The sequence below is a fragment of the Sphaeramia orbicularis genome, chromosome 22 (genome assembly GCF_902148855.1).
Source record: "Sphaeramia orbicularis chromosome 22, fSphaOr1.1, whole genome shotgun sequence".
In the NCBI taxonomy this organism is placed as follows: domain Eukaryota; kingdom Metazoa; phylum Chordata; class Actinopteri; order Kurtiformes; family Apogonidae; genus Sphaeramia; species Sphaeramia orbicularis.
Window position 1 is genome coordinate 33,128,509 of NC_043978.1, and position 13,539 is coordinate 33,142,047.

At 37.2% G+C, this 13,539-nt stretch overlaps 1 protein-coding gene across 1 annotated transcript; it reads left to right on the top strand.

Annotated features, from left to right (window-relative positions):
• Positions 1 to 7,676: 7,676 nt before the first annotated feature.
• On the top strand, positions 7,677 to 10,324 carry arf6b (ADP-ribosylation factor 6b). The gene is made up of 2 exons (XM_030126976.1): positions 7,677 to 7,835; positions 8,080 to 10,324. Exon 2 carries the CDS (start codon positions 8,731 to 8,733, stop codon positions 9,256 to 9,258), a length of 528 nt encoding a protein of 175 aa, XP_029982836.1. The 5' UTR covers positions 7,677 to 7,835; positions 8,080 to 8,730; the 3' UTR covers positions 9,259 to 10,324.
• Positions 10,325 to 13,539: the final 3,215 nt, after the last annotated feature.

The window sequence follows — 13,539 nt, forward strand, 5'->3', positions numbered from 1 at the left end:
AATGTCTGTCTAATCCAGCTCTACAAATCATAGGCTGACACTTATGAGCTAACTCCAACAGGAAGTTGGCAATTTGCCTTTCAAACTAAAACGTCAAAATAAAACAAGTCTGAGACCGTTTATCGTATTGCCTTCTAAATTGCGTCAAAAGACAGAGTAAGCCCTTGTCAAAAAAACTGATCTCGCACTTTTGCCATAAGTGTCTTAGTTCTTTGTTTTTTTTGTTTTTTTTTTTATCAGCCTGGAGAGTTGCATAGTCTGAAACTAATTTTTCACTTATTTTTTTATATATCCATGTGTTCACAACACCCACCACTACTCTTACATGCAAAAATTTCTGAGATAGGATGTACAGTTATGGATTAATCACAATTTGCTTATTTTGATACTTTTTACAGTTTAAACTGCAATTTCACCCCCTCTGCATGCTCAAAAACTCACCAAATTTGGCATATATGTCATGTCTGATGAACAATTTGATACAATATCAAAATTTACCCCTTAGGTGCCAAAATGTGCTCTGTAGTGCCACCTACATACACAAAAACGGCCCTAGCAGCCAGTAGGACTGTCGTAAAAACATGCCATGAACGCCAAAATGTTGGTCTCATCAAGGCCAACAAATCATACACTGACACCCATGACGTAACTCCAACAGGAAGTTGGCAATTTGCCTTTCAATGTATTCTGTATTCGACCATATTAGTCCCGTGCTCAGGTCACTGCACTGGCTTCCTGTCGCTCAGAGAATAGACTTTAAAACAGCTCTGCTTGTGTATAAGTCTCACCATGGTCCAGCACCAAAGTACATCTCTGACATGTTGGTCTCATATGAACCATCTGGGACCCTGAGAACCTCAGGGACTGGTCTTTTGCTGGTGCCCAGAGTCAGGACTAAACACGGTGAAGCTGCGTTTCAGTTCCATGCAGCTAAACTCTGGAATGGTGTTCCTGATGATGTGAGACGGGCCTCTAATCTGACAGTGTTTAAGTCCAGGCTGAAAACAGTTCTGTTCAGCTGTGCAAAGAACAGCTGAAAGGGTTCCATCTGCACTCATCTCTTTTACTTTATTTTACTTGATAATTATTTATGTTTTATTGATTATGTTTTAATTGTGTGTTTGAACTTGTTTCTTTTCCATTTTTGTAAAGCACTGTGAATTGCCCTGTGTATGAATTGTGCTATACAAATAAATTTACCTTGCCTTGCCTTCTAACACCAATGAATTAACAAGACATTATATTACCACAATCAGTGCTTATTCCATTCTGACTCCCCCCCCCCACACACATATTAAATATCAATACATTCACAAGACTCTCCACAAGCCTCATGTGAAAGAATTTTTGAGATAGGATGTACAGTTATGGATTAATCACTTTTTATTTGACAGGTGGTTTCTCACTGAATCGAACAGACACTGTCTGCTCTGCATACAGTGTCATATTACAACTTTACACATGCAGGGAACAAAATGCTGACAGCTGATTGGCTGAAATCCTCTTAGTGACACTGAGAGGAATTTATATCAAGGAAACAATCACTGGTAGCAGTTAAAAGATAAGCTTTGGATCACAATAATTCAAAATTACACATCCCACCAATATATACTCTATTGGTGGCAATTATTTTGAAATATTGATTATATTTTAATTTTTTTTCTTGTGTGTTCATTGGACACATTCCATATGGTGGTACTATATTCCCATGCTTTGACAGTGAGATCACAATTTTGAATTTTCCCTCACCTAAAAAACTTTGTGGCACAATAAAAACTATGCAGGCGACAGATAACTTCCATGCAAAACAACTTTACTGTCTAATTTTCCACAAAAGGACATTTTAACAATCCCGAAAAAATATTAAAAATAATTAAGAATAAATATATGTATGTTAAAAAAAAAAAAAAAAGTATATATATTTATATATACAGTACAGGCCAAAAGTTTGGACACACCTTCTCATTCTTTGCATTTTCTTTATTTTCATGACTATTTACATTGTAGATTCTCACTGAAGGCATCAAAACTATGAATGAACACATGTGGAATTATGTACTTAACAAAAAAGTGTGAAATAACTGAAAACATCTCTTATATTCTAGTTTCTTCAAAGTAGCCACCCTTAGCTCTGATGACTGTTTTGCACACTCTTGGCATTCTCTTGATGAGCATCAAGAGGTAGTCACCTGAAATGGTTTCCTAACAGTCTTGAAGAAGTTCCCAGAGATGCTTAGCACTTGTTGGCCCTTTTGCCTTCACTCTGCGGTCCAGCTCACCCCAAACCATCTCGATTGGGTTCAGGTCCGGTGACTGTGGAGGCCAGGTCATCTGGCGCAGCACTCCATCACTCTCCTTCTTGGTCAAATATCCCTCACACAGCCTGGAGGTGTGTTTGGGGTCATTGTCCTGTTGAAACATAAATGATGGTCCAACTAAACGCAAACCGGATGAAATGGCATGTCACTTCAGGATGCTGTGGTAGCCATGCTGATTCAGGTTGCCTTCAATCTTGAATAAATCCCCAACAGCGTCACCAGTAAAGCACCCCCACACCATCACACCTCCCCCTCCATGCTTCACGGTGGGAACCAGGCATGTAGCATCCATCCGTTCACCTTTTCTGCGTCGCACAAAGACACAGCGGTTGGATCCAAAGATCTCAAATTTGGACTCATCAGACCAAAGCACAGATTTCCACTAGTCTAATGTCCATTCCTTGGGTTTCTTGGCCCAAATAAATCTCTTCTGTTTGTTGCCTCTCCTTAGCAGTGGTTTCCTAGCAGCTATTTGACCATGAAGGCCTGATTCACGCAGTCTCCTCTTAACAGTTGTTGTAGAGATGTGTCTGCTGCTAGAGCTCTGTGTGGTATTCATCTGGTCTCTAATCTGAGCTGCTGTTAATTTGCAATTTCTGAGGCTGGTGACTCAGATGAACTTATCTTCAGCATCAGAGGTGACTCTTGGTCTTCCTTTCCTGGGGCGGTCCTCATGTGAGCCAGTTTCGTTGTAGCGCTTGATGGTTTTTGCGACTGCACTTGGGGACACATTCAAAGTTTTTGAAATTTTCTAGACTGACTGACCTTCATTTCTTAAAGTAATGATGGCCACTCGTTTGTCTTTACTTAGCTGATTGGTTCTCGCCATAATATGCATTCTAACAGTTGTCCAATAGGGCTGTCAGCTGTGCATCAACCTGACTTCTGCACAACACAACTGATGGTCCCAACCCCATCAATAAGGCAAGAAATTCCGCTAAGTAACCCTGACAAGGCACAGCTATGAAGTGAAAACCATTTCAGGTGACTACCTCTTGATGCTCATCAAGAGAATGCCAAGGGTGTGCAAGGCAGTCATCAGAGCTAAGGGTGGCTACTTTGAAGAAACTAGAATATAAGAGATGTTGTCAGTTATTTCACACTTTTTTGTTAAGTACATAATTCCACATGTGTTCATTCATAGTTTTGATGCCTTCAGTGAGAATCTACAATGTAAATAGTCATGAAAATAAAGAAAATGCGAAGAATGAGAAGGTGTGTCCAAACTTTTGGCCTGTACTGTATATATATATATATATATATATATATATATATATACATATATATATATATATATATATATATATATATATATATATATATATATATATACATATATATATATATATATATATATATATATATATATATATATATATATATACACACACACACACACACAATAGGGTTTTACAAAATGGAAGTCTTATTAAAAATGCTAAATTATGAGTTTTATGCTCTGCTATTTGTTCAATTTCAAGTCACTCAAATGGATTCTGTCTGTCTGTCTGTCTGTCTGTCTGTCTCTCTCTCTCTCTCACACACATACACACACATACACACACACACACACACACATACACACACACACACACACACACAGTAGGGTTTTTCAAAATTAAAGCCACATTAAAAATGCTAAATAATGAGTATTATTGTATATTATATAACTTTTCTTCATTTTTATGACCAAACACTCAATTGTTTGTACAATATTAAGTCATTAAAGGTGGTGGGTAGAAGTGGAACTGGGATGGAGACGTGTGAGTGGAGCTGAGGTGTCGACAGTGACGGGAGGCAGAACGTATGGGGCGAGGTCCCGTCCAATGCTGCTTGCAGCTGTAATTTTAATTATTTTTGTTGACCAAATATTTATTATGAGTCGTATTATAGTTGAATATTATTATATTTATTTGCACAGTTTTTCCCTGGGAAACTGAGTTGCTTCAAATTCACAGAAGTGAAAGAAGTCCTTAAACCCTGCTGTAAAAATACAAACAAACCAATGTAGTTAAACTTTTACTGAGTGGTCAGAGCACTTCTTTATGTTGGTTGAAATCTGAGACCATTATGTGAGGATAGTTGACTACAAACACACAATTTCCTCCTGGTGCACCTCTTCTCAGGAGGAAAATAGATGGTCAAACAAAGATGAGCTGCTTACATTTTGTGCCAAGGGTGGCACTGAGTACTCAACTACTACCTATTTGAAAGACTAGTGGACACTATGGCAAGACACATGAGAGTTCTGATCTACAATCGTTGTTGTTCTACTTCTGAAATTGTTGAACTTCTGATAATTATTATTATTATTATTATTATTATTATTATTATTAGTAGTAGTAGTAGTAGTAGTAGTAGTAGTAGTAGTAGTAGTAGTTGTAGTAGTAGTGGTAGTAGTAATAGAGCACTTTTCAAACAAAGTATTTTTAAAAGAAACTGACAAAATACAAAATAATCAAGGTAAGAGAATTAGTATAGGACAATAAAATAACCATCCAGCTCAGACTTAAAAGTATATGCTGTCTCTGATGGCCTGATGTCTTTGGGTCTGTCATTCCAGAGCTTTGGGGTCAAAAGTGTGAAAACTGAACTGATATGGGGTTCAAAGGTTTAAATTAGAAACTGGAGCAAGGTCATAGAGTAGTTTAAAAGTTAACAATAAAATCTTAAAATGAACCCTTTAACAAATGGGAAGCCAGTGTAAAAAAGCTATAACAGGTGTAATGTGTTCACGTCTCTTCATCTTGGTTGAAATTTAAGCAGCCGAGTTTAAATTTGTAGGGGTCAAAGATTTTGACTGAGACAGTTAAAAAGGCTCATAGAGTAATGAAGACATGAGGAGATAAAAACATGTATAATTACTAAGCTTAAATTGCCATCAAAGATGACACTAAGATGTCCAAACAATTCAGCAGATGTGATTAGCTGTTGCAAAGTAGAGTTAAAATCCAACAACACAAAAGACAGAACACATGCCTGACATGGCATTCATTAACCCACATCCATTATGTGAAAGTATTTTTTTCTTAAAGTTGTTGTGAGCAATTTATAGGACTACAAAATGGTAGCTTTCACACACACTTTGTTAATCACACATAACATTTAATTTCTTTTTTACAGTATTCACTCTCCTCATGCCAATAGTGGTAGAAAACATGTGCAGAAAAGATATAAAACAGAGACATAGCAATTTAACCATGAAGAAATAAAAAAGAAAGAACATTAGTACTACCAATGCCAAAACATGGGACCAACCTGCTTGTCACATAAAAACACACTACATCTCTGACTTTAGCTGCTGACAACATTTCTTTTATGACTATTGCACAGACATAAGCTCAACCACACAACACCTGAGGCAAAGTACAATTATTGTCATGATCAAAAGTAAAAGGATGTAATAAGTTAGTATTTCTAAGATATATTACGATGTAGGTTTACAAATATCATGTTAAAGTTCTGTTTAAGGGCTAATAGAGGATGTGGTGTGACACATAACCTCAGAATAAATAAAAAAAAACCTAAACTGAAAAATTTACAACAAATAATCTTGAAATGACTTGACTTTCACTTAATAACTCACACTTCATGTCTTAGATCCTTAAAAAGGCTCTTACATGTTACTTTGTTGTGTATTTTCTGTTCTTTGTTTTTGCCTGCACCCTGTGGTATATTTACATATTTGTTATGTTATCTTGCCAAACATAATCAGCCAAGTTAACTATGAGCAAGATAAAAAATATTTCTCAAATCCTTACTTTAAACTTTAGTTTTTATCCTTATAACCTCATATCACCACTAGGATACACCAAAGTACATGCACCACTATTTCAAAATATTAATTTAAATTAAAATAAAAATACACAGTATGTGTTTTCAGTCATTCATTTTTTTTATATGTAAATCTATCCTTTAAACCAGTGATTCCCAACCCTTTTTGGCTTGTGACCCCATTTTAACATCACAAATTTCTGGAGACCCCAGATATTCAAAACAGGGACTTTTTTTTTCTAAAATTATTATTTATTTATTTATTTATTTATTTATTTATTTATTTATTTATTATTATTATTATTATTATTATTATTATTATTATTATTATTATTATTATTATTATTTTATTATGTAATAGTTTGCTATACTATGTTGCAAATAAATGTTAATTTTAGATGATATTTAGATTACATATAATGTAAATTATTATGGATGAAGGCAGAAAAGCCAGGTTGAGATTAATGCATAAAGTGAGAATTTTATTTTCCTTGGTCAGGATATGTACAGTCAGTCCAGCTTGGATTTACAAGGCAGACAATTAATACTGAACAAACAAGAACTCAAACTATGAATTATGAAAGAGCTGCAGCATCTGAAACTGACCACAATGAACATTTGAAAGATAAACAGTACCACAGTGCTCCAGTAAAAACTGAATGTTTCAGCAAGATAATACCCCCTGAAACACAACCAGGGCATGACATGTTGAAACTGTCAAGAATTTTGTTTTTTCATTTTTTTCTTGTTGACAATAAACAAAAATAATTTTCATTTGTTTGTGTCTGTCTGATACAGCTACACCTTTTGAAACACAAAAAATATTTTTACATTAATATTTCTTGATAATATATGACATGGTGTGAAATTTTAAGGGTATCCAAAAACTTTTTTTTTTCTACTACATTTATTGCATGAATAAAGTTATGAGGGGAATCTTGTGAATTAGACCTACTGAATGAATTTAATGAATCCCAAAGGTTCTCCTGAAATAAACTCATTTACTATGTTTATTAAAGACAGTAGACTACACCAAATGCCCATAAAAACGACAATGGTCACTCTGAATCTGAGTTGTACAACACTTCAATGAAATGAATGAAAGAATGAATGAACGGGAAGCAAAAGAAAATAGACAGTAATTGCATTGAAGTAACAACCTAAGACCACAAGGTGGTGCTGTTGTCCTTTAAGTGTCTTCAACACACACACACTATGGCCACAGTAGAAGTATATGACATCCGTTACACATAAACCATTAACGTTTTCAAAGCATATATAATTAAATTCAAACTAGAAGTCGTCTGCAGGTAAGGTTGGGAATTAAGTAAAGTTGATTAACTAACCTATATTCAAACATGAAAAAGGGCATCATCAAGCTCAAACTAATTTATATGGTATAAAAAATAAGTAATGCTAACGTATTTCATGGTTTATCTTGTGACTGGTGCCGCGAATCTTCCTAACTGTGACAGTTGTAATAAAAGTATCCTAACTGGAGATGACTTGTTATTATGTCCGTTCAGGCACTGTGTGTGTTTTCTGGTTAATCTTGTGACTGGTGCCGTGGATCTTCTGACTGTGACAGTTGTATTCGGCAGCAGCTGAATGAAGTAGACGGGAGGAAGTGGCGGTTAATGCAGCTCCACACCTTTCCGGTGTAGCAGCACTGCGACCAGCTCGACTTAAAGGAGAAAGACGAGAGCTGTGTGTATTTATGAAGGCAGGAGGGGGAGATAGGAGGTAAATAACTTCCATTTCATTCAAGGCTTACACTCAGATAGACTGGAGATACGAAATTTGGCAATTACAACGTAATTTAAGTCCATTTCCGATTAGTTTGTAAGCGCTAACTATCGTTAGCTTGTTAGCTTAAGGTTAGCTGGCAAGGCAACAAGCTAACTTTAGCTTGCTAGCGGTCTTTAGCAGCCATGAGCGGTAGCTAGCTAATTTTCATGTCTGACCCTCCTCCTAAATCTCATTTCAGGCGGACAAGAAGTGGAGTTTTATGAGTGGATACATGTGTTGCTGAGTCACCGAAGATTTTTTCGAAGACAACTCCTTCAGCACGGTGAAGTTACCCGGCGTGAGGTTTTAATGGAAGAGCCGCAGAGAGCAGCTTTTCTCCGGTAGTACTGAACAGAACAAGGGCGCACCCGGTGAGGAGGACTGCCAGACACAAACCCCACACGGAATTCACAAGTACCGCGGCTTTTCTGGCCCTTAAACAATAAACGGTGGCTGTCCGTTTCAGATTTTAATTGTCACGCCCTGTTTTTCCTCATTTCGATTTGGACACGACAATGAACGACCTGCAACACCCGCTGCCAAGTTCTTAGACTAATCGTGCCATGTTGTATAAAGGCCTTGCAAACATTGTGATACTTTGAACATCAATGTCCCTGCACCTCACTGGATCCTGACGCTGAAGTCGGACACTCGAAGTACTGTTTTTCACCAAATTTAACATGATCCTGCGTTTTTGACCATTTCTCACCTGTGCTCGTACTTGAGTTATGATTTCGCAACAAAGCTCATAATAAATTTGAAGCTAACATCAAAGTGAATAACCATTGCAGACAGAGCTGTCGGACATTTTTCTTGTTAGGAGCGAAGTATTTATGCACAAAAGTTCAAAATGGGGAAAATGCTCTCAAAAATATTTGGCAACAAGGAGATGAGAATATTAATGCTTGGACTTGACGCTGCTGGTAAGACAACAATTCTTTACAAACTGAAACTTGGACAGTCTGTCACCACTATCCCCACAGTCGGATTCAATGTGGAGACTGTCACCTACAAAAATGTTAAGTTCAACGTTTGGGACGTCGGAGGCCAGGACAAGATTCGTCCTCTGTGGCGACACTACTACACAGGCACCCAAGGGTTAATTTTCGTGGTGGATTGCGCGGACAGGGATCGCATCGATGAGGCAAGGCAGGAACTTCACCGCATCATTAATGACCGGGAGATGAGGGATGCCATCATCTTGATATTCGCCAATAAGCAAGACCTTCCGGATGCCATGAAGCCTCATGAAATCCAAGAGAAGCTCGGATTGACCCGGATCAGAGATAGGAATTGGTATGTTCAGCCCTCCTGTGCGACCACAGGTGATGGACTGTATGAGGGCTTGACATGGCTAACCTCAAATTACAAATCTTAATGATTGAGTGCTGACTGTTTTAGGTCAAAACTATATTAAAGTTGCAAGTAACAAATAACTTCTCAAATGAGTATGGTTAAGAAAAAAGTTGATTATCACCCATTTATTTTTAATACTATGTTTACCCCATGACTAATTTATCTTTAACTGGGTTTGCTGGCTTAAAGTTTGCTTGTACTCTGTAGCAAGCCAATATCACATTCATTACTATGGGCCTTGCTTGATGAATACTGAATTAATTGGTCCTAGTGTTAAAGCCACAGAGATCACCGCCTTTGCCTATTCTTTCTCCTGTTTTATATAATTTTTCTAATGCAGCTGGAGTTTTTGATCTTCATCCTTTGGACTAAAGCTTGTTTCCAGGTTCTTCAGTCTCTGTTGCATTGAACTTGGGTGTTATTTTTCTTCAAAGGTGAGACCGTTAGTGTCACGTAGCCCACTGGGAAAGACTGACATTTGTTTCTACACAGTACTGTGATGGAAAAGTATTTCTTCTCAACTGTATTGACTGCTTCAAGGGGGAAAAAAAGAAATTTTCACCGTTGCTTACATTTCATTGCCATCAGTCTTGACATCAAAGAAAAAAAAAAAGACTTCTGGTATGTTTTGTTACCCCTCACAATCCCCTTATGTGGGCTATATAGTTAACTGATTGACCTTTTGTGTCATGTCTTGATACCTAATTGTGCTGAATATTCAACAAATAGGCCTCCAGTAACTCTTACACATGCTTGTTGGGATGCATTTTTAATTTTGGGTAACATGTAGTCAGTCAACTCAATCTTTCCAAAGGAATGTCATTCAGCTCTGAGCACTCTCAATCTGATACCACAGTTGATTAGTCTCAGTATTGGGACATTATATGATAGCCTATATCTGTAGCATGAGTACGGAAGTACAGTAACCCTACATCAGAATCCATCTGTTGTGCAGTCAGAGGAAGCTGCTTATTGGTGAAATGTTGAAGACACCTTGTGGTGCAGCTCTTACTCCTACTTTGACTGGGGGAACCATGTACAGAACAATGTCATTGTAATGTCTTATTAAAAAAGTGATTTTAAATGTTTTATGTCTCTGTTTTTTAAGAAGAAAACAGTTTGTTTTAGCATGAGTGTGATCAGACTCTTAAGTTTAGAAAATTATTAAGTTTATGGTAGTTATCTGGTTTGGAGGTTTTGTTTAATATATAAATTAAGACTTAATGAGAAAGACATGTAGAAAGAAGCAGTCTAGAGTGTAACATTCTCATGTTATTGGGCAGATTCCTCATAAAGAGTTTTATGTTAAGCCATAGACTAAATTGGTCTCAGTACTTCTGCCAGTAAATGGGAAAATGTACAAAACAGGAAGTCTAACTGCTGGTCTTTCTGGAACAACTGAGCCACATGATATTTTGCATGAGAGCTGGAGTGACAGTGAAGATATACAGCTGAGTTGAGAATTCTTTTTAAATGTTGCTTGTTGGTTGTGTGCCACAGTGATTCAAAGCTGAGCTGTCAGCAGTTACTTCCTGAGTTTGCTTATGATGAGAAGTGAGATTAGAAATTACATTTGAGAAGGTTTTATTCTGTAAAAACATACTGTGAGAAAATCCATGTAGATGTAGAAATCCTCATGGAAGTCAATTTTTTTTTAAAGTAATGTCAGTTGTCATTAACAAAGAGGGGAAATGAATTTACCTTAAATGATATCAGCTAATGTGTCAGTAAGGTGCAACATAATAAATGTGTAGTTTTTCAGATACTCATACCCATAATCTGTGTTGATACAATTCAGTGAACTGTACTACTTATAATTACAAATGTAGTGTTACACATGAGTACAAAGTGATGTCCATATCTTTTTTTATACTTTACTGTGTTAAAATATTGTTTCACTACACCTTGCCTGCTGCTGAATAGTTTCTATTATTGGAAGGAATTTTCATATTTCATTTTCACCTCAAAAGGGGGGCTGACATATTTTAGGTGAAATATTCCTTTAAGAGTTGAACTAAGTTTGTTCAATCATTACATTTAATTCCATTAAAGATGGACAGGCACAGTGGAGGAATGCTTTAGTTTCACTGATACTGATTAACAAGAATAAGGAGAGTGTTTTCACTCCTGGCAAAGACAGTACTGATGATGACAAATGGTCTGACCGATGTGTTTAGGGCTACAGAAGATTAGTGTTATTCCAGAGACTTTTGAGGATTATTTCCCTCAGTATACCGAAGGGCAATGTGCCATTTCTAGGGTTTTACATCCTCAGAAATACTGGCATTGTTTAAACTGAATTTGCATTCACAAGCATAAAGGCGAGTATTTGCTATGACACTGCATCTGTGAATACTGTATCCACAGGCATTTGGCTGGATGATCACGGTGGCAGTCATTGTTTGGTAAAATCTGGTACTTAGTAAGTTGCTGCAGAGGCCTCAGGATGTTTGTTTTAGCACCACAGAGGTTTCCGTCAGGCAGGTCAGGTGACATATAGGCAGCTATGACTAGACACAGCTCTAGATATGTTTCACACAACCCACACTAATCTACAGCTGTGATTTAAATGCCTGATAAAACACAACTGAGTATTAATTGAAATCTTAGCTACCCTGCCATGTGGGCCAGTATCTATAGTTCAGAGAGTGTTTTGTAAATACTTGCTTTCAGTATGGCCTTGGTCAAGGGCCTCCATTAGACATTGATGGCAGTTTAATTGGGCTATAATGGCCACTTTGGTTCCCACCACTTCATTACAACCATATGATCTTCACAGCTTTATTGGTAACACTGAGCCCCCTGGGGCAAGGACAGCGACTATAAGGAAGGTTTTATGACCTATCCTCTGTTAAGATCAGACCCTCTGGCCCTACTGTCAACTCCCTCTGTGGTCGCTTGGAATTCTGGTCACTTCCTGAGAGGAAAGGTTAGGAATGGGCTTCAGGTCAGGCAAGAAGCTCAGTAATGGGTGCACTTAATGAGTCTCATTCTTCTTGCTTATGAAGTGTTGGACAACTCTGTGTTTGTAGTGGTGCAGTGTAACTACCCAAACTCTGTATTTAGGTACACGCACGCGCACACACACACACACACACACACACACACACACACATATATATATACTGTGTATATATATATATATATATATACACATATATATATATACACATATATATATATATATATATATATATATATATATATATATATATACACACACACACACACACACACACACATACATACATACATACTGTGACTGTGTTCTTTTGGACAGGATGTTTGATGGTCTATCTGATGTTATTCCTGGTATCTGCTGGAGCTATCCACTCAGCTTGGGGGTTACTGCCCCACTACTGACATCACTGTTGCCCTCACACCCCACGTTGTCTCTAGCTCCTCTTTCAGCCCTTGGTATTTCTTGAGCTTCTCATGTTCTTTCTTCCTGATGTTGCTGTCACTTGGGATTGCTACATCTATCACTACCACTGTCTTCCAATGTTTATCGACCACCACTACGTCAGGCTGACAGGCCATCACCATTTTGTCAGTCTGAATCTGGAAGTCCCACAGGGTCTTGGCTTGGTTGTTCTCTATCACCTTCGTGGGTGTCTCCCATCATGACCCTGGGACCTCCTGTCTGTACTTGGTACAGGTGTTCTTGTACACAATGCCCGCTACCTAGTTATGCCGCTCCATGTATGCCTTCCCTGCCAGCATCTTGCAGTCTGCTGTGATGTGCTTGACTGCCTCAGGGGCTTCTCTGAGACAGTCCATGAGAACAAAAAAAAAAAAAAAAAAAAAAAAAAAAAATATATATATATATATATATATATATATATATATATATATATATATATATATATACATATATATATATATATATATACACACACACACACTTACAGGATGGCAATTTTTTTATTTCTTCACTAAATGTCTAAATATATAACTAAATATATAACAGTATACAAAGTGTGAATATAAGTTGATAATATAAAATGCACTTACAGATTATCTAATACAATATTAATACTCTGAATTACAGTTTTCTGCCAGTACATCCCTCTATTTGAGTAACATTCTGAATTCAGGACACTGTTATTTTCACTGAGGTGAAGGATCTGAGTACTTTGTCTGCCAGTTCTGTGTTTGACTACCTTTGGAGATATAAACATGTGCACAAGAGCAACAGGTTCTTTTGGCTAACAGGTTTGTGAGCACTTGATTCTCATGATTCACCGTTGTCAAAAGACTGCGTCACAACACAAACAGCTTAAACATTTCCACTAGTTTGCGC